At 42.5% G+C, this 21,420-nt stretch overlaps 1 protein-coding gene across 4 annotated transcripts in view; it reads right to left on the bottom strand.

The window, feature by feature from the left end:
* Positions 1 to 16,350, bottom strand: part of LOC311628911 (TRPM8 channel-associated factor 1) — a gene marked incomplete at its 3' end in the record, with an annotated part of 31,802 nt that extends 15,452 nt beyond the window's left edge. Inside the window, exons 1-2 of one of the 4 annotated variants that reach the window (XM_084896496.1) lie at positions 16,225 to 16,350; positions 416 to 1,047 (exon numbers count right to left, since the gene is read on the bottom strand). In XM_084896496.1, the coding sequence (XP_084752622.1) occupies positions 416 to 1,035 (620 nt within the window). In that variant the 5' untranslated portion in view covers positions 1,036 to 1,047; positions 16,225 to 16,350. Of the gene's footprint in view, positions 1 to 415; positions 1,048 to 7,798; positions 7,974 to 9,861; positions 10,011 to 16,224 lie in introns of those variants that run through there. The other 3 variants (XM_084896495.1, XM_084896494.1, XM_084896497.1) reach the window with 3 other exon arrangements.
* Positions 16,351 to 21,420: the final 5,070 nt, after the last annotated feature.

Here is a 21,420-nt window from a genome sequence, read left to right as displayed (position 1 = left end):
CCACCAGTGGTCCCGGGATCGATTACAGGTTAGCCACTGCTGCTCTACACTGTTTTATGGGGTCCCTCTTGTCCATTTTCTTTTCTTCACATTTCAGTTGCAAGCAACCTTCTTCTATGAACCTTTCCAGATCTGTCATGCCAATTCTAGGATTCAGCAATATATTTTAATAAGCTAGACACTGAGGGACATAATGGTCACTAAGAAATTTCTCCCCTCAAAGAGATAAGTGGTCTGGTCTGAGGAGGCAGCTGCAATGGAGACCCTGCCCTTCTTGTGACTAAGGATATTTTTAAAATCTGGTTGATTTATGAACCTGCCAAATTCTCTTCTGATGGTCTAGAAATAACCTGAACACAAATACAGTGTCTGTTTTTTAACCTGGGCCCAATCCCCACTGAGGGAATGTACTCACCTAACTAAGACTGGAATCTTGGGCATCTTCTTAGAAACTTTACAGAAACTTGTGTCTCCTTTGTTGTCAGTGAAGTAAATGCCTGCCACACTGGTCACGAGGTTCCCAGGGAATGTGAACAGAACCCTTTCATCATCACCTTGGTTGGCCCAATCCCAGGCTTGGCCTCCAATGAGCAAACCTCCTCCATGTTTCATAAACTTGACCAACTTTTCAGTCATGGTTTCATTGTAGGCATCAATACAGTACACCCCCAGGGAGTCTTTCACTTCCGGCTCAAGCTTCGCCTCCACTCCAGAGCCCTCGAGGATTTTGGCCAGAGGTGCCAGGGATGGGTGTACACCTATGGGAGCCCCAGGGGAAGAACAAAGCCACCCCACTGCATTGAGGAGAAAGGTAGTGAGCTGGGCTTCCGCCAAGTAGTCCTCATGGGATACCACCACCAGGCGGCCTCGGCCATAGGAGGACGCAGCAATGAGGACCTGGCCCACGTCATTCAGCATCACTGGGAAGGAAGCCTCTCCAATAAGAAGCAGTTCACACGGGACAGCATCTTCAGGGACATCCCAGCTTGTCACTCCATTCATAAGGGCCTCAAAGGCAGCTGAGGGGGTCGCCATGGCTATGGGCTTCTGCAGAAAGAAAGCAAAGATTCAGCTTGGTGAAGAACAGATAAACAAATCAGGTCATTCCTCCACTAACCAAGGCAATTCTTCCTTCACCCCGGCAAGTCTGGCATTGTGAAATGACTCAGGCACTCACCAGGGGTGGCAGTGTCTCCGATCTAGGAGACCCCATAGCACTCTGTGATCTTAAACTCTTGGGGTCAAACTAAAAGGGCGCAATACTTTTTTGTCACCAAAGGAAACAAACAGAAGTGAAGACTGTATCCCCAAAGGGATACAGCATGTTTAGGTATTAAGCCCCAGAACCTGTGAATGTGACCTTATTTGGAAATAGGATCTTTGCAGATATGAGCAAGTTAAGATGAGGTCATGCCGGATTTGAGGGGGCTCTAATCTAATGACTGATGTCCCCATAAGACGAGGAAAATTGGACAGAGACACAAATAGACAGGGGAGAATGCTATGAGAAGAGGACACGGGGACTGGAATGAAACATCTACTAGCCAAGGGATGCCAAAGATTGCTGGCAAACACCAGGAACTAGAAAGAGGCATGGGACAGATTCTTCTTCAGAACTTCCAGAAAGAACAACTTTGCCAAGACCTAGAACAAAAACTTAGAAGCCTCCAGAACTGTCAGAGAATATTGTTCTGTTGTTTAAGCCACCTAGTTTTTGGTAATTTGTTCCAGCAGCTCCTAGAAACTAATACAGTGATGCAGCATGCTGTTTCTATCCCTTCCACCCCAACTCCTACTTGGCTCCCACATTGATCTTTTTAATCCCAGCTTGGGGAACCCAGAATTTCAGTCTGAAAAGTCTGGGTCTTCAAGAGACAGTGCTTTGGCCACAGTCATAGCCGGGCTAAGAGGAAAGCAGAAATCCTCTGTGGCTAGAGTCCATGTACCAGATAAGCAGAAGGCAACAAGTTATGAAATTATGGCAGATGCTTACTTGCACCTGTCCAGGTGGAGGAAGGTGTGTATGTCTGTGGATGTGTACTCACAAAAATCCTTGGCTTCTACACATGAGCTCCCCACTAAGGACACTATACAGTCTTACCTCCACTGTATCCAGTTTATTGAAACAGTTCCCCAAGGACAGATGTGTTTCCATACTGTGAACATCCAAGGCTTGTCATTCTCACTGATCACTCTACTCAGTGGCCCTGGGCAGTACTGCTCTCTTGGTTCCTGAGGCTCTCCCCACCTCTAACTTTATGACCCAAGCCCACATTATCTGCCACTTCTTGAACCATTTACTTCCTTTCCTTCTCTTACCTCTTCTGAAAATGTAGGTATTCCTTATGATTTTATCTTTGGCACTTAACATTTTTCTGTTTCCTTTGTCAGAGAACAGACTCATTCTCAAGGTATTACAAGTTCAGCTCTGGAGTTAGGCTGTTTGGGTCTGAAACTCAGCTTTGCTGTTACTAACTGTGAAATCAGGCAACTCATCTCAGACTTAGTTTCCTCACTCATTAAGTAGGGATAATAAGATCTATCACATAAAGTTGTCCTGAGGATTAAAGGAAATTGCATAGTTAAGTGTCTTTAAATTATTTGTTATATTTATGAATATTCTATTATTTATTATATATGTATATGAAAATATAGAAATACACATATCTATGTATACTTTCTTATAATTATTTGGTTAAATGTAAACTGAATATGTGCATAATAGAAAATTCTTATAAAGTAAACAAAAAATCTAACCTAATGTTAGATTTTACAAACACTGAATTAAGCATTTATTGATTCTGATTTTTCATAATTTTGGAGCCAATATTAATACTCTGCTGAGTTCTCAAGTATTTCTATGAGCCCTTGGCACAGGTACTTTTCACGATGGAAAGGCTCTGGTCCTGATGTAACTGGTGAAGAACAGATAAACCAACTCAAGGCCCCTGTGCAAGAGCCACTCTCTGATTGGCATCAGTCTCTAAAACTAAAGAAGTCTTACATTTATTCTTTTCTCTCCAAACTAGCTTCTCTTAGGTAATTATCCAAGCTTGATGTCCCTAGTTGTTAAAGAGGATAATCTCTACGCCAGAGAACTACTTAGAAGATACAATCAGCAAACATTTCCTCAATAAGAACTTGTCCCTTCCCTGCTTCTCCTGATGTTCACAAATAACCAGGACAGCAAGCCACAGTCACAGTTGTGTCCCTCCTGCCCCTGCTCCATATCCTGTCAATGTCCCCATTCACAATTCCCAATCACACTGCCACTAACCTAGTTCAGGTCTTCAGCACCTCACTCCTTCACTAAACTGATCCAGTTTCTCTGTCACCAGTTACCTACTGTCACCTCTACTCTTCTAAAGCCACCATTATTTCTCAGAAGAGAACCCTTCGACCTCATCTTGGCCCACGGGGAAAACCTGAGCAGTACTGGGGTGTGAGGCTTCCAGGGCTGGCTGCTCCTTAATTTTCCAGCTGTATCTCCTGCCACAGTCTCTCCACAGCTTCCCTGGATATGCCCTGCTTTCACTTTAGTTCTCTTCCCATTCTGTCTCATCCTGCCCCCTCTCCCACCCCTTTCTACCTATTGAAATCCTATTCTCCTAAAAGAAAATATTCATGGAAGAGGGAATTTATATGGCCAATTAGTCTATGAAAATATACTCAATGTCACTGGTCAGGCAAAGGAAAATATAATGTATGTTGCCCATACTGTCAAAAAAGGAGGTAGTAGAAGAAAGTGAAGAAGACAAAGGCAGCTAATAATGTCTAATGTCCAAAAGGCTTTGGGGACGTCACTTCTGCTGAAAGGGCTGAAAAACTGACAACCATCTAACAGCGGCAATCAGTTTCAAAGGTGTACCTATCCTTAGACCAGCAACCCATCTTCTACTAACCTTTCTTAGAAATAAGAGTAGCTCTATTGCAGTATATATACAAGGATGCTCTTCACAAAAACGGACCTAAAAATGGAGATAGATAAATGACAAGGAATGTTTCTTGGAACCATTTTTGACTCCTGTGGGTATAAATAGGAACTCTAACCCAAAACCACACTTATTTTCCACATATCTGCCCCCATAGCCCACTGTGCTGCAACATACGACCCTGGGGCATAGTCCCCACCAGCCACCCATACAGTCCCCATGAAAAGCAACTCTTAGACCACTTCTCTCTGGGACTATGTTACTTCTGGTTTGCTATTCAGCAAACATCCAGAATAGGGAGCTCACATTTTTGTCTCTTCGATTGTCCTCTGAGCTAGTTCCTGGAAGAAATACCTGCGAAGTGACAAGGGATAGGCAGGTGGCTTGGTGATCTGAAAAGTAGGGAACTAGGGAAAAGAGGAGGTTTTTCCTGACAGGTCTCCTCCTTCTACCATTCCGGGCTGGACTGCTGACCCAAGGTGAGTGGGGTATATGCCAGGGCTCCCTTTCTCTTTGCCAGTTTCCCCGTGAGTGAGGCTGCAGGGTCAGCCCTACTCTGACACCAATGCTGTGTACATGGCAAGACAACATTTGAGAGGGAGAATGCTTGAGTCAAGCATGATAATACGCATGTTAGAGTATCATATAGCTATTACAAAGAATGAGTTACATCTATTTTGTACCTACCTAGAAGAATGTCCTAGGTATATTTTAAGTGAAATTTTCACATCATCATAATATAGAGGACACAAACCCATTTTGGTGTGGATGTAAATAATAGTAGTAGAACTAATAATTTTTGTAGTAGTAATGACAAGACAGTGCTAACCAGGTTCCCAGCATTCTTATAAGTGCTTTACATAAATTGTTTAACTTGATTCTTATGTTCCTCCAGTCTGCTGTTGGATCTCTGTATAATATTTTTTATTTTAGTCAGTGTTTGTTTAATTTCTAGTTGGGTCTCATTAAATTTATCGGCCTTTTCTAGGAAATTCTTGAAAAACCTTATAGGTTTTGAACTCTATGTCCAGTCTTTTGTTCTCATCTATCTCTTTCGTTTGAGATCCATTTCCTTGTCTCGGCATTTTCGCTGCTTCCCGGAGTTGGTAGGATCGCTTTGTGTGTTTGGTGTCCTATATGGCCAGTGGGTCAGCCTCCCCAGTTACCTGAGGTAGACACTCTTGGTGCTCCCCTTTGTGGACTGCATGTACAACCTTGTTGTAGTTAAGTCTTGATTCTTGTTGGTATCACTGAGAGGAATTGACCTCTAGGCCCATTGGATGTGAACATCAGCTGTGTCTACTCCCTACATAAATTCTTTAATCCTGATGAGGTATGTATTGTCACTTTCCCTGTTTATATATTGGCAAACCCACAAAGAAAACAAAAGCATGCCATCCAGAGAATCTGTTACTTGCTTAAGTAACACAGGTAGTGGTGGAATCAGCCTTCAAACACAGGAAATCTAGTTCTGGAGTCCACATTTTTACGTACCAGCAACAGATAACCCTATTAAGTCCCTGTTTCTTATATAGGTAGAAAAATCTATGAAGCTACATTTCAACATACTAACATTAGGAAGGGAAGAGACAAGCAGTATTCTTTCCCTTTATATATGTTTGCATCCTTTCAATTGTTTTCTGTATTACTGTTACAATTAAAAATAGCACAGGTAATATAAATTCAATGAACCAAGTAAATACACTCTGATTTACTATATAAATTAGATTGACCAACTGATCCTATCTTACTTGTCCCAAAATGTCTTCTTCACTTCCCAACAAGTTGTGCATTTGTCTACCAATAAATCTGATTTTCCTCTGTGGGGGTTCCTTGAGCTTAGCAGCTGGTTCTGTTCCCACTTTAACCAGCTATTGGTAACTCTGACACTTGACTTTTGAACCAAAAGCCTCCTCTCTATGCCTATGTCACTGTTTGCCCTCCAAGTATGGTGAACTCAGATGCACACAGCCTGGAGAAACCCCTTTTACTTCTCCCCTACTTCTCCCCTGAAGTTCTTTATCATTGTTTCTATTTCCATGGATCCTGCCTTCTCTCTTTCAGGCCCACCTGAAACCCAAGGCACCTCTAAAACAGAATGTACCCCAGGCACAACTTATAACTCAGGGAGAGAGCTTCCCAGATACCTCCCCCCCACTCCCCCAAAGTGATCCCATGGTACCTAAATAGGGTTTCCCTTAAGGAAGTACATAAATACAGATAGGAAGGAGGATAGTGGGCCTGTTTTGCTTATTGTACCATATCCTACATTATAATTTCTTTTCAAATCCCAAAAGTAGGGCAAGTGTCTAAGGTCAGATTCTTTGGATTTCCTAGGATAATGAATAGATACTCTGTAGATGGGATTGAATGGATGATGGATATAAGGTGTGGATATAAGGGTCAACCTAGGATGACTTCTTTAGCAAACAGCTACCCTGGCCTTGAAAAATGATGCATGTCAGAAACATCCAATTTGATAGATCTTCTCTTCTTCATGCCATTATCTTCCATGACACCTTTTTCTTTTTCCTTCTATGTTTTTAAATGTCCATGAATTTTTCTTAAGCCAGAATTAGGGTGGGTCCAACCTATTTTGTATTCTGTCTGAGATATTCCCAGCTCAATCTTATTTAAATGATTTTCACTTAAAAATTGTTTAATTTATATATTTAGAAGATTATGTAACACATGTGGAAAGATATAGACGATAAAATAATAATAAAATAATTTTAAAACTTAGACTCTCATATACTATTACTCAGCTTAAAAAACAGACCACTCCTATTATCTCTGAAGGTCTGCCTGTAGCTCGCTGGAATCATTCCTTCCCCCATTCCCATAAAAGCGCCATTCAAAACTTTGCTTTTTCTATTCCCTTGTTTTGATTTTACTACACTTCCTTCTGGATTCCCGAGTTCCCCTGGGGCTCTTTCTCACTCATATTTGCTCACTTATCTCACTATCAGACTCCCAGCCGAACAGCAAAATGGAGGACCACTAGCCCAGTAGGAGGTCTGTTTTGCATTTTTAAAAATTCTGGTGCTGCCTCTTATTAGCTGTGGATCAGACTGTCTCAGAGGGTGTTCTACCAAATGCACAGTGCTGGACAGTGGCGGTCTGCAGCCCCAGGGGCTGTCACTACTAAGCTCTGGGGTGTGACCCCTCTCGCTCACTTCCTCTGCAGGCCCTCACTCAGGCGAGATTTTCCTTCTCAGGCCCAGAGCCAGTCCACAAAGAGCAAGTCGGTGACGTCAGAGGAGAGGAGGGGGCCTACGTAGGGGAGGAGTGGCGCAGAGAGGAAAAGCTGGGGCTGGCAGGGAATTCTGCAGGCCCGCTGGCGCTGAGGTTTGGGAGGGACCAGTAGCCCCTCTACCACACATTCCAGGCTCCAGGGGCCCTGTGCTAGTGGGTGAGGGATCTTGGTCCCAGGCAAGGTGTTGGTAAAGATCGAAGGGCAGTAGGGCAGAAATGATGCTCTGTCATCAGCCACCTGTGTGACTGCGCCTGCCCATCCTTCTCCCTGGGCCACGGTATTCTCATCCCCTAAAGCTTCGAATTAGATGCTGTTCTTCTAGGTCAGGCTTGTGCATAACTCAGCGACACAAAGCAGGTACACAAAGCAGGTACACAAGCATCATACATCAGGGCCCCGAGGAGCACTGCGGCAGGCGCGACGCAGAGCCCCTGAACAGAGAACAATCGCGATCAGGACTGCGACACAAACAGCGAGAGATCTGTCCCCGGTTTGGGCTCCCGCAGGTCCGCTGCAGCCTCCCCTCCCGCACCGTCCTCTCCCAGACCCAGGCCGATCCGCTCCTACCGGCCCTCTTCGGGCCTGCGGGCATTCGAAGAGGGCTACTCACCTGGTCGCCCTGCAACTTACAACCGGGCGGCTGGGGGAGGGGTGGGCAGCGCTGGGTGCAGAGGGCACGCGCGGTGTGGCGGGGAAGGGTCTTCTCTGCAAGCAGCAAAAAGCGCAGAGCGCGGAGATGGAGCGGGAGCAGAGGAGGGGTTCCCAAGCAGTCTCCTCCCCACTTCCTCCGGGGCGGGATCGAGCCCGGAGGGCGGTGCTTGGCAGGGGACTGCTCTTCTTTGTGTCCCGGTCTTGTCAGCTGGACACTGCGGCGGCGCCCCCATTCGGGTGCAGAGGGGCCGGCCGTTTTATTCAAGACATAAACTTCTCTGGCCACTGACACGGAAAAGCTGAACAAACTATAGGACACATTCTATGGGGTATTATTATTCAATTCTTATGAAGAGCTCAGATCTCCATTCAGTTGGATGAATGTACTTGAAGTATTACCAAGGGAAAAATAAAAACTGTAGAAATTATTTGGTATGCTTTAATTTTTATAATAAAACCAGCCCTGTGCATATTTGTATTATGGTGGGAGAAGGGAAGGATACATCTGTATGTGATAATACTGTTTAACCAGAGGAACAGGGAAGGGCAACTTTTATATAGCACTACATTGTTTGCATTGTTATGTGTTACTTTTGTAAATAAAAATAATATATTTCAAACAACAGGTAGCTAAATTTATTCTTCAGTGTACATTTCAAACCCTATTTCTTTCCCCTAAGTCCTCTGTAATGATTCGTTGACAGTTGCTCGTCCCTTCTATAAATTGCAAGTTCCTACTTAGTGTGGTGACTTCACCTGGCTCAGGTGCTACTTCTAGCGGCTAGCCTGTGAAGTCAGGGTGGTTAGAAGCCCAGACTGTCACCAGATGGCCAGGATTCAGACCTCAGGGCTGCATTTTATGGGCCGAGTGACTTTGAGCAATTTATTTAATTCCTTTATGCTTCAGTGTTATTACCTGTAAAATGGGGAGGATGAAATGAGTACCTATATTACAGATTTATTGTAAGGTTTAAATTAGGTGAGTGGATTTGTAAATTTCTTCAATCACTATCTGGCAGATAGTAAGACTGTTGATTGTTAAGTAAAACAAATCTTCATGTCATCCTAACAATCAGTATTTCATGTTTTTAGGAAAATGTATATCTTTTTAATCCCGACAAGGATTTTGTTTCCAGTCAAAGTCATATTTCTTTTCCCCATCTCCCTTCAATCTCTTTTCCCCAAATTGACTCATATAAACAATAATCAACAAGGAATGTGGGTAGGTGAGCTGTGGCAGGGTTTACACAGAGAAAACACCAGAAAGAAATCTAGAGACCCCGAATTCAAGATCCTGATCCGTCCAGGACCATCTGATTGATAGTGAGCAGTTCCTTGATATTCTCCAGGGCCGAGGGTTTTCAGATAAACAAGGTGGACTGGACACTTGCTTGCTAAGTCCCTTTCAGGGCTGAAATGCTAGGACTAATAGCACCAAAAGGTAGAACCCCAGAACACTGAGTTTTAGGGGGGAGGAGGGAGACACACAACAAAGACAAAAAAACAAAATCGCCTAAATACATGGGAAGGATAGCACCTGACTTACCTCTGAGGAGGGGACATGAGATTTGGTGGGGGAAAGATCTTGTCAGATTTTGTTTCTTAGCAAGGAACACACACACACACACACACACACACACACACACACACACCACAACACACATCCCACAGCTGAAGCAAAGGTTATAAAATGTCAGCCTCTGATACAGGAATATATCAGATTCCTGATAGTTAAATTCCTGGAGGAGAATACAGCACGCAATAATTAAGAACCAGCGCGGTAATAAAAACGCAGGAACTGACAAGGGGAAAACGCAGGTAATCTTTGAAAAACATCTGCTTCCTTTGGCCCAAACGGTCTCAGGCCCCAAACCCGACCACCTCCGCGGGCCTGTCAGGTACCCCCTCCCAAGTGCTCCCCAGGCCCCGGCCCGACCCTCCCTCTCCCACCCTGGACCACTGGACTCGGTCGGTAGCCCGGGCCTGCTCCGATTCCAGAAACGATTACTGAACAAGACTCACCGGTTGTCCAGAAATTTCCACTCCGGGCTACTTAGGAGGGGTAAGGGACTCCTCTGCAGAGATGTGACAAGGGAGGAGACAGACAGCCTGCGGATTAGAATATTGGTGGCTGGGAGCCTTATGGGGGGAGGTGGTCTGTGGTGCAGAGTGGGGCGAGGAGGGGCCTTCCTGGGAACTGATTGGCAGCTCTGGCGGTGGGGGCGGAGCCTGGTCGCCCCCACCTCTCCCTACTGCAATGGCCCCGCTTTGTGTAAGTTTCTGCATCAAAATGCAGCCCCAAATCTAGGATGGAGACACTGGCGCCTGCACCGGAAGTGTGGGAGGGTAATTCCTTGGAAAATAAACCTGTGAGACTACTTACTAACAAGTAATCTTTATATAAAACAACACACAGCTATTTGCAAGGATGAGTTAAATCTCTATATATTTGCCAAATGTTGGGCTATATTTATACTCATTTTAAATAATAATTTAACGTGTTAGTAAAATGAAGAGTTTGCATTTTTGTTCAAAAACTTTAAAAATTTTTATATACTTACATAAACATATGTAACACATCAAACTATTAGAATCAGTACTTCAGACAGGGAAGAGTAGCTTACTTATAAGTATTTTTCTTTGTACACGTCATTAAAGTTTTATTATTAGTATATATTATTTTGTGAGAAAAAATAGATAAATTTAATCAACTAAAAAATAGGTAAAATATCCTTGTTCAAACAGCTGGTAGTGTCCACTCCATAAATATGATTTCTCTCTCTGTGTGGGCTTCTTGAACTTTGTTCCTAGTCCTGACTCATTTTAATCAAGTAAGAGTTGAATTCAGCCCTTGAGGTTTGAGCTAGGACCAGGCTTTATGCCTGACCAAGGCCTGCCTTGAACCAGTGTCTCCTCATCTAGCTCTGTGAGCTCAAGTTTAGATCCTGGGGGGAAACCATTTGTCCCTTTTTACGGTTGGTCCCAAAGCCCTGAAAGATTTGTGTGGTCTCTGGACATTCTCCTGTTTCCTCACGCCTCACCAATCATCTCTCTGGCCTCTGTTCTCAGACAGACTGAAAAATCTAACTGACCCTATGAAAAATCATTAAAAAACTTTCTCCCAACCACAAAAGTGTCTAGGCTGGACCTTGCACGGGAATGTGGATTTAGTGGTAAAGGGGATAGAGAACCACATCTTGTAATTCAGGATTTTATTACAATCCTCAAACTAGAGTAAGCATAAGCCAAGAACTGTGTTTTTTCCTTCTTTTGATTCTCCACTTCATGTAGCCATGAGCAGGTGCTTTGTAATGTCCACTTGGATGAATTGATGGACAAAATAGGTGGAAATGCTGAGGAAGGCAATCCTAGGATCAATCCTAAAAACAAACAAAAAAAAACCCAACCAAACAGCCCAGACAGAATGGCTCAGTAGTTGAGCGTTGACCTATGAACCAGGAGGTCACAGTTCCATTCCCAGTTAGGGCACATGCCCAGGATGCAGTTCGATCCTCAGGAGGAAGTGCGCAGGAGATAGCCGATCAATGATTCTCTCTCATCATTGATGTTTCTATTTTTTTCTCTCTCCCTCTCCCTTCTCTGAAATCAATAAAAATGTATTTAAAAAAGAAACACAAACAAACAGCAACTTGATGTAGAAAACGTATTAAATTACAAATTTCCTGTATTGAAAGTTTCCTCCTCTTCTTTGTGCTCCTTTAATTTCCTCCCTTAAACCTTTTCTTTCTATATCTCTCCAAATTTCAGTGGGTTCTTTCCTCTTTCTCTGATTCACACTGAACATTAATAACTCAATTTTAAATCCTATATCATTCCCTATTTATAATTCCTCTAGAGTTTCTGTTTTCCTTTCCAGTTTCTGCCCTGAGTAATAGAGACTACCATGAAATTTTTAAAGTATTGAAATAACTTTTATAATATTAAGTTGTATAATTACCCAGCAACATAGAAATGAATGAACACTTTATTAAAACCATACTACAAAATATTATGTGGTTCTTAAAAAAGGATGAGCTTGAGGAATGCTTTCAATCTATATTTTCAGTGAAAAACTATGATTTTATTTTTTTAATTGATTTTTTTTTTGAAAGAGAGAGAGGGAGAAGGAAAGGGAGAGGGAGAGGGAGAGAGAAAAATGGATGTGAGAGTGACACATCAGTCCACTCCCCCTACTGGGGATTGAGCCTGCTACCCCCGGCATATGCCCTGGTAGGAAATCAAACTGGCTACCTTTTGATGCATGGGACAATGCCCAACCAACTGAGCCACACAGGCCAGGGCTGATTCTGTTTTTTATGTTTATGTCTACCTAACAGGAAAAATATGGACATATTTAGTGACTTCAGGAAGTGAGGAGGGTAAGCCAGTAATTTTTTTCTTTAGACATTTCATATGTTACAAAAATCATTTTGAAAAATAAACAAACCTGGCTATTCACTCTTATTTATATACCCAATAGAAATGCACACACACGCCACCAAAAACTTGTACTAGAGTTCAAAGAAGCATGAGCCTAAATAGTCTAAAACCAGAAGCTACCCAAGTGCTACCCTTCCTGCTTTCTCACTGATAGGGCACCCTGGCACTATCTAATATTGCAAGATTCTAAAATTTTATTTTCAGACCAACAAATACTGAAGTGTTATTATAAAAGGTCTGTTTTGAAGAAATTCTAAAGGATGTAGCTCAAGAAAAAATAAAATAATCTTTGATAATCTGAGATGCGAGATAAAACAGTGAGAGACTTCCAATGCTGACACTGAGAGAATAATACCTTGTTTGGAAAAACCTTCCTGCTGAAAATAGCAATAAAAATTGAACAAAATATAGAAAACAATGGAAGATTCTGAAGACCAACAAAACAAATAGGATTTGAAAAGTTCTGATCTTGAGGGAAGGAAAACAGGACATGAACTCCACATTCACTATGGCTTTTTCCTTTTGGGCATTCCCCAGTTCACACTGCAGGGTAACTGAGACCATGTAGCAATGCCCGGCTTCCTCTCCCTAGTGATTAGCCTCCTTGGAGTTTCTTCAGCCCAAGATCTCGACTTGCTTTAGAGCCAGGTGCAAACTTTTTACAATTTAACCAAATGTTTGTAAAGTGTTTACACATGCCTCATCTCATTTGATCTTCACAGAAGTCCTGGAGTAGGTAGATAGGAGACTCCTCTTTTCTTTCCATTAGCCAGAAAATTGAGATTTAGAAAGTTTAGAAACTTGACCCAACTGAAAAGAAGTAAGAAATGGTGGAACTTGGAAATGACTTCAGGTTTTCTCACTGCACAGAATATAGTCAAACACTGCTGCAGTTAAATATTTTACCCTTTGTTCTCTCTGCGTGATCTCCAATAATAATCTGCTTTGTGTTGATATTTACTGCTTTATCGCTGACAATTACCTGAAAAGAAGTTGGTGTGCTTCACTGGGCTGGAAAAAGTTTAGCTATATCAGAAAGCAGATCTAATTAAGCAAGTTTATTCTCTATATACAAAAGGTTAAGTTGACTCGCACCTGTGTGGTACATATAAAGCTCTTGCAGGCGCCAATGGTATACGTGTGTTTTGATCTCTCATTGTCGATTGTGAATTTGGTTGACACTTCTATTATAGCAAAAGGGTGAATAGCAATATTAAAATATTTCTTCTAATTAATTTCCTTTCAATGTGCACAAATCTGTGCACCAGGACACTAGTCAATATATAAAAAGCAATTAGATTTCTACACACCAGCAATAATGAGGTATAAAATATAATTTTATAAAATAAATAATTTACAATAGCAATAAAAATAATGTATGTATAAACAAGTATAACAAAAATGAGAAAAAGCAATAAAAATATTACAAAGCCTTAAAAAACATCAAAGGCGAGCTAAATAAATAGCAATATATACCAACTTCATAGATGGAAAGATTCAACATCTTAAAGAGGCCATTTCTCCTCAAATAGATATGTAGAATTAATTCAATACCAATAAAAATTCTAGCAGGTTTGTCTGTTTGCTTGTTTCTTGTTTTGTTATTTAAATATTTATATGGAAGATCAAAGATCCAAGAATTGTTAAAACATCAGAAAGAGGTGGGAAATCTTTCAAGAATTACAAAACTATAGTTGTTAAAACCAATTTTAGTGTTGATGCAGTTAAACAAATGGATAATGAAAGAGAGTAAGGAGCTTCGAACGAATTCATGCATATATGAAAAACTTGATTCATGCTGATCACTCACAGGTGATGAAACAATTGATTACCCAAATGGAATAAAAAATATTACAATTTCCAGATGGAATAAGACTAATTGTCAAATGCAAAATTATAAAATCTTTTAGAGGAAAATATAGTAAAATTAATTTACTATCTTGAGAAATTATTTTTCTGAAGAAAAATTATAAAAGAAAGTATTGGACACTTAAAATAAAAATTCAAAACTTAGTTCATTGAGAGAGACAGATTTACAGAGAAAGAAAAGCTAAGCACCAAATTTAAAGCAGATATTTCCAGCATATGTTGCTTACAAAGGATTAATTAGCATTTAGTTTATATAATGAAAGCATTCCAGTGCTTGCTTGGGCAGCACATATACTAAAAGAAAATATTCCAATGACTCAATAAGAAGAAGACAACCCAACATAAAAATGAGAAAACACACACACACAAAGCCCAGAATTATCACAGAGAGAAAGCACCACAGATTATCAACATATGTATGGAAAGAAGGTCAACTTAATTATCAGACTTATGCTAATTGAAATCACAAAGGAATGCTATTTCACTCCTGCCAGACTGGCTAAAAATGAAATTTCATAATACCAAGTTATGACAAGTATGTAGAACAACAGGGACTCTTATCTATTGCTTAAAGGGGTGCAGACTGGCTCAGCATTTGAAAACAGCTTGGAAATAACCTAATAATGTTGAATATACACAAATCTTAAAACTCAGTAATTCAATGCCTTGGTGTGTACTCCAGGGAAACTCCTGCCCATGTGAACCAGAAATCATGTAAGAGAATGTTAGAAGACATTACTGTTAATATGCCCTGTAGTAGGCAGCCTTTAATATGGCCCCCAGTAAACCCTGCTCTGAGTATTCCTGCTCCTGTATAACCCTCTCCCCTTGAGTGTGAACTGAAACTAGTAATTCACTTCTAATGAACAGATAGCAAACTGATGGGACGTCACTTCTGAGATTAGGTTACAAAAGAATCTGGCTTTCACGTTCTCTCTCTGCCTTTACTGGAGAGGAGAAAGCAAGTTCTTATACAGAGGCCCATAGTGCAAAGAATGGATGTGTAAAATAAGGGTGAACACAAGTACCATGATACCTGACAGTGATGTTTTGGTCAATGCATCTCAGTTGAGAAGGCTAGAGATAGTGCCAAATTTCATCATCATACTCAGAACAGTATGCAATTTAAAATTGTTTATTTCTGGAATTTTCTATTCAATAGATCGTGGTTTTCTGTTCAGATCCTGGTTTGACCAGAGGTAATCGAAACCGCAGAATGGAAGATAGGGACTACTGTCTTGAAATGAAATCAATTGACAAGTAAATAGTTTGGAGTATAAAAAGATGGATGGTCATCTAGACAGCTATTCTGTCCTTTGTGTCTAGTTAAGTCTGCATTTCTTTCAATCGTTTCCATGACTGTCCCACTGGTAAATCATTTTCTCCCTCCTTTAAGGACTTCTCCCTCCATTGCAGATTGAGTCAACTCAGAGGCCAGCTCAAGGACTGTTTATCTGGTAACTGTATAATTCAGCACTTACCTGAAGGCCAAGTGCATTCCAGACTGAATATTCCACAAGATTCCCTGCACCCACTCTCACCACCAGCCCTCCTTACCTTGCACTTCCCTCCCCGACCACAACACTCTGGGGCCCCACATACAGTCCTTGGATAGGTGAGGACTTTAACCTCGGGGGGAAGGGGGATTGTGAAGAGGCAGGCTATACTCTAATAATTCAAGAACAAGCCACAGAGGTGACATCGCCTCAATCCATGGTTCTTTTTAGCTCAAATCACAATGGCTCCTGCGGAGCAAAAGAAAATACTGGATCAACGCCTCCGGATGAGCAAGGGTGAATAACGATGATGTGGCCAGACAGAAATAGAGGCCGAGCTGCAGGAAGACACCAGTGAAGGATCCCAGAGATAACATCGAGGAATCCTGCGTGGAACACCTCTACCACCCTCCCATCTGGGACATGGAGCCCCCACTAACTCCCCCGACCCCCACAAGCACACAGATAGCCTCCCAGGGCTTTCACATCTCTCTTCTCCCGCCGACCACCTGCGCTCGGGGTGGCCTGTGACATCTCCAGGCCTCTCCTGGTCCATAATTTATCTCTGACCCCCACTCACCGTTTGTCCCGCTGAACCCAGCAGCGCGGGGTAGGGGGTAGAGAAGACTGGCTAAGAGAGGGCAGCGGCAGCTCCCAAGGAAAAGAGCTCAGCAGAGAAAGGATTGAGCAGCGGACAAGGCCTGGGAGGTGGAATGTTGGGCGGGGGGGAAAGAGGACGAGTAGGGGGTCGTTCTGGAAACCGATTGGCGGCTTCCAGGGCGGGGGCGGAGCCTGGCCGGATACCTTCGGACTGCAGAGGGCTGGCTTTGTGTCAATTTCAGCTCAAAGATGAGGCCCCAAATCCAGGATGGAGACACTGGCGCCTGCCCTGAGAGTGTAGCAAAACAAATCCGTGAGACTATTTATGAACAAGTGAGCGGTTGCTAAATAATAATAATAATAATAATAATAATAATAATAATAATAAATACTATATTTATATAATACACAATTATTGCTAAGGACAAATTAAAAATCTGGGTTGTAGATAGATTTTTTAAAGATAGAATTTTAATGAGAAGAATAAAATTGTATTAAAATGGAATGTATGATTAGAGTCTTAATAAAAATATACATTGCTTATATAAGGGCAAGGCTAAGAGTGAAGAATTGACTATTGATACTTCATAACCACTGGATTGTTTTAAAGATTTCATATGTATTGTTTTATGGATTAAATAAAACAGGAAGGGGTTAAATTTACTAACCAATAAATAGGTGACAGCTTGGACAAGAGGGAGAGAAAAGGTATGGCTGGTAAATTTTTAAATTGGACTTTGAAGCCACTGTGACATCCTTTACTTACCAGCTGGGCAGTGCATGTGTTTCTTATGACTGTGGTAACAAATGACCACAAACTTAGTGGCTTGAAACAACACATTTATAATCTTTATTATCATACAGTTCTGTAGCATCTCACTGGCTAACGTCAAGGTGTAGTAGGCAGGGCTATGTTCATTCTGAAGGTTGTTGCCTTTCCCAACTTCTAGAGACTGCCCAAATTCTTTGTCCTGGGACCTTGCTTCAGGCCAATAATCTAATCAATCATCAAAGCCAGCAATCTCATCACGTGACCCTCTGCTTCTGTTGTCATGTCTCTTTCTCTGCTTCTCCTCTTTCAGTTATTTCTGAGCAAGTTTGACCTGTTGGTTACCTTTCTGTCCTGGATCCAATAGGCCTTCCTCAATTCTAAATCCCACTTTCCCTTTTTTCCTAATTTCCATTAGGTCTTTCTGTTCCATCTTCTGTCCCTTGCGTTGTTCATCTTCATCCCCCAGATAATTTAGTTCTTTACAGCTAGAAAGTATAACGAGTGGACTATCTGATCAACAGAACACTTGTGCTGTCCACTTACTGCAGATGCTTTTCAGAGTTGTTGAAATACATGAACCAATATGCGAGAAAAGACATTCTAAACTCTCAGAGGCTGTCAGCACTAAGTTCCCAGTCTGCGTGGGCTTCGCTCTCTCCTCCTTCCTCTTCAGGCCCTCACCCACGCTAAACTTTCTTGGCTAGTTCCAGAGCCAGTCCACAAAGAGCCTGTTAGTGACATCAGAGGAGGAGGGGTGAGGGGCCTAGGGTGAGAGGAAGCATGTGGGGAAGAAGAACTGAGCAAAACAGCCTGACCCCAGCGGCAGTGATTTGTTGCCTGGGTCTGTAGTCTGTGTGCGCTTGCAGGGTGGAGGAGGTAGCAGTCTTTATTGGCTCTGTCTCCTTCCGGCCTCCAACACCCCCCCCCCCCCCCCCCCCACACACACACACACAGAACAAAGTCTAGAGGACTAGCAGCATTTTGGCCTCATGGATTTTGTACCGAAAGCACTGGAGCCTTAAGTGGGCCTCTGAATGTCAAGGTCATGGTCATCTTTATCTGTGCTAACACTTTCTGCTGCCTGAATTTCAAGATACCATTTTTAAATAAAGGAGGAGATTGGATGATATGTTTTAGCTTTAAACCTGGACCAAATACACAGAGAAACACCACCAACTAAAAATGGTAGGCTCTGGGGGTGTGTCTAGCAGAGAGTGAGAGCAGGCAGGCATCTGTCCTTGCTCACTGTTAGTTTCTGAGAGGAGGAGGGATATAGCTGGAGAGAAATGCAGCTGTCTTGGCAGAGTAAATGAGGAGGAGAAAAAGCTCAAGGCCAAGGATCTCCAGTTTTTTAGGAACACTCAATCTGCAATCCCTAAAACCCCATGTGCTTCCACAGGTTCCCTGAGCCACCCCACTCAACTACACAAACATGCCCAGGTACTGGCTTTGCCTTTCACCCTCAAATGAACTGCAGTCAGAAACTACCCCTCTGTGCCTGGGAGGCTGGGTTGCTCATTTCTAGAAATCTCTGAAAAATACACCCCCATGTCTGCCCTTCTATCTTAGGCCAGGCCTTGCAGGTGAGTTCTGAGGGAGATTAGACTTTGACAGGGAAGTAAGTGAAGGACAAACCCATTGCAGATTTTGAAAGTAAAGGAGGTAAGAGAGAAAGAGCAGTGGCTGTGCCTGTGAACAAAAAAGCTGATCCTCTGGGTCAGTATGAGAGCATTCTTTAAACTGGGACATTGCCCTCAGTTCTTCCTCAGTCTTTAGCCTGTTGGCCTTCAGAATTGATTTACACCATCATCTCTCCTGAGTATCCAGCTTGCTAACTGACCTTTTCAGCCCTAAAAACAAATGAATAAACAAACAAAACCCAGCTAGTTACTTTTCCAGCAAAATGGGTTTATTAGGGAATGCCAGAGGAATTGCAATTCAGGACATGCAAGCTATAGCAAACCATAGGCAAGTCCAGAGAACAGAGGACTGGAAAGTTACTTTATAGAGAAAAAAGGATCTGTTATTAATAAAACGTGTAATGGAGGAAAACTGGAGGTAGAGGTGTAGTGGTTTCCCGTTGGTTGAGTCATGGCAGTTTCTCATTGGCTGGGCCTGTTGCTGAGCAAGGAGAAAAACCTTCCTTCCTGTACTGGAGTAGTAAAGCCAGCTTCTTTCTGTCAGAGGAGTCTGTGAGGTGGATGAGCAGTAATGCCAGAGTTTCCAATTCAGAGCTTCCGGAACCCATGGTAAAGGAAGCTTTCTTTATTGATTTTCATACCCTGCAGGGTTTGAGACTTGCCAGCTTCCATAATTGTGAGAGCCAATTCGTTATAATAAATGTCTGTCTGTCTATCCATCTATCTACCTACCTTATTGGTTCTTTTCTCTGGAGAACCTCAACTAATATAGCCCCCCTGGGTTATTCATTTGGGATCTTCATTGGACTATTCATTTGATATGTCAGGTTGTTGGGAAATTAAATATAACATGAAATTTTAATTTTAAAGTAGAGCAGGAGTTGATGGGAGAGTGAGGGTGGGATAACAAAGGTAGATAGGAGAGGAAAATTGTGCCCACGCTTGCCATCTTGAGTGGAGCCTGTACCAGGTCTGGGGACCGTGTGTATGAGTGCTAGGTCCCCATCTCCTGTCACCTGCTTGTTTAACCAGTGGGTGAGTGTGCTCAGCTCCTGGGCTTGTGTATCAGAAAACTTGGGGACTTCTGCCTGTGCTCTGTCATTAATTCCTAGTGTCATGTGGATATCCAGAAAAATAAAAAGGAATATATCAGGACTGTGAAATTCAGAGATGGGAAGTAAGGCATGAGAGTAATATTAATGGAGTAAAACAGAAATAGATGATCGCCAAGAAAAGCTTTGCCACGTTTGGGACCAGTCTCTAACTCATATACCCACCTATGTTTCACACATTCACAAAGACCTGCCATTCCAACCACATGCACCTTTATGACTGCCTCACTCCCTGCCCTGCCCCGGGAACTATCTGTCCCTCTGCCCCCTCATCCTGATGCCATGTTCCAGAAAGTCTTAGAGGTAAAACTCCCTAGTTTGTGCTACCGTTTCAGCTCAGAATGTGCTTAGATTTCTCTTTAGGGAAGTGATGAGGAGATACAGTTTGGAAGTTTAAAAAGTAGGAAAAGAGAATAAAAAGGAGACTTATTGTCCATAGAAATCTTTCTTCCTTTTGGGCTTCACCAGAGGCCTAAGGAGCTGGAGTTGCTGTGAAGACTCATTCAATGAGAGTTAAGATATAGCTTGTGGGACTCAAAGTCTTGGGAAATTCATAGAGTTGAGTGAAAAGAAATTGTAAAATCATTTAACTTTTTTTTTAGTTTTGTTAAAATGTGCTTTTTTTTTTTTTTTCTTTCTCACTGAAGTGCTATCAGAGACATTCTGCACAGTTGGAAGTTGCCAGTTTCTATATGTTCTTAAAAATGATCACTAAGGGCTACTGCATAAAGAAGCATAAAGAAAAAGTAGGATGTCCCCTCCCCATTACAATAAGTTAAAAAGTACAATCTAAAAAGCAGAGCTGTCTTCTAGGAATGAAAAGAACTAGTCATGGGTGTAGTTTAAGGTCTTAAATTTAAGTATTTTATCTATCTTAAGTTAATTCTTGTATAGGGTCCAATTGCATTTTTTTGTGTGTGCATTATTTGTCTAATTTTCCTAACACTATTTATTGAATAGACTGTTTTTACCCCACTATATATTTTTCCTCCTTTAATCATATACTAGAGGCCTGGTGCATGGACTCATGCACTGGTGGGGTGGCCCACGGGGATCAGTGGACTTCCGTACTGCCACAGCCTGGCCTTACCCACCAGCTCGTTGGGCTCCAGCCCACTGTCCACACCGCTCCCACTCATCCCAGCCCCACTGTGCCTGCCGCCACCACCACTCTGGCATCCAGGGGGAGTGTCCCCAGGAGAGGCTCATGCCACACCAGCTGCACTTACCAGCCATGAGCCCAGCATCTGGTGCCCATCTGTCAGCTGAGCGGTGCTCCTACTATGGGAGTGCCCTGATCACCAGAGGGCAGCTCCTGCATGAGCATCTGCCCCCTGATGGTAGTCAGTGTGTGTCAAAGCTACATGCTGGTCATCTGGTTGCTTAGGCTTTTATATATATACTAGAGGCCTGATGCATGAAGATTTGTGTAAGAATGGGCCTTCCTTCCCCTGGCTGCCGGTACTGCCTTCACTCTGGCCGGAGCTGCCTTTATGCCTTTACGCCTTCCCATGCTGTCCAGAGGACCAGAGTGACTGGGGCGGTACAGAACAAAGTGTCCCATCCCACCCCCAGCCACTCAGCACCTGTGTATGTAAATTAACCTGCCATATTTGTTGGGTTTATTTGCATACTCACTCCTCATTGGCTGG

The sequence above is a fragment of the Pipistrellus hanaki genome (assembly GCF_964339955.1).
Source record: "Pipistrellus hanaki genome assembly, chromosome: 10".
NCBI classification, from domain to species: Eukaryota; Metazoa; Chordata; class Mammalia; order Chiroptera; family Vespertilionidae; genus Pipistrellus; species Pipistrellus hanaki.
The sequence above is the reverse complement of the archived record's forward strand: the minus strand, read 5'-3'. Positions and strand labels throughout refer to the sequence as shown.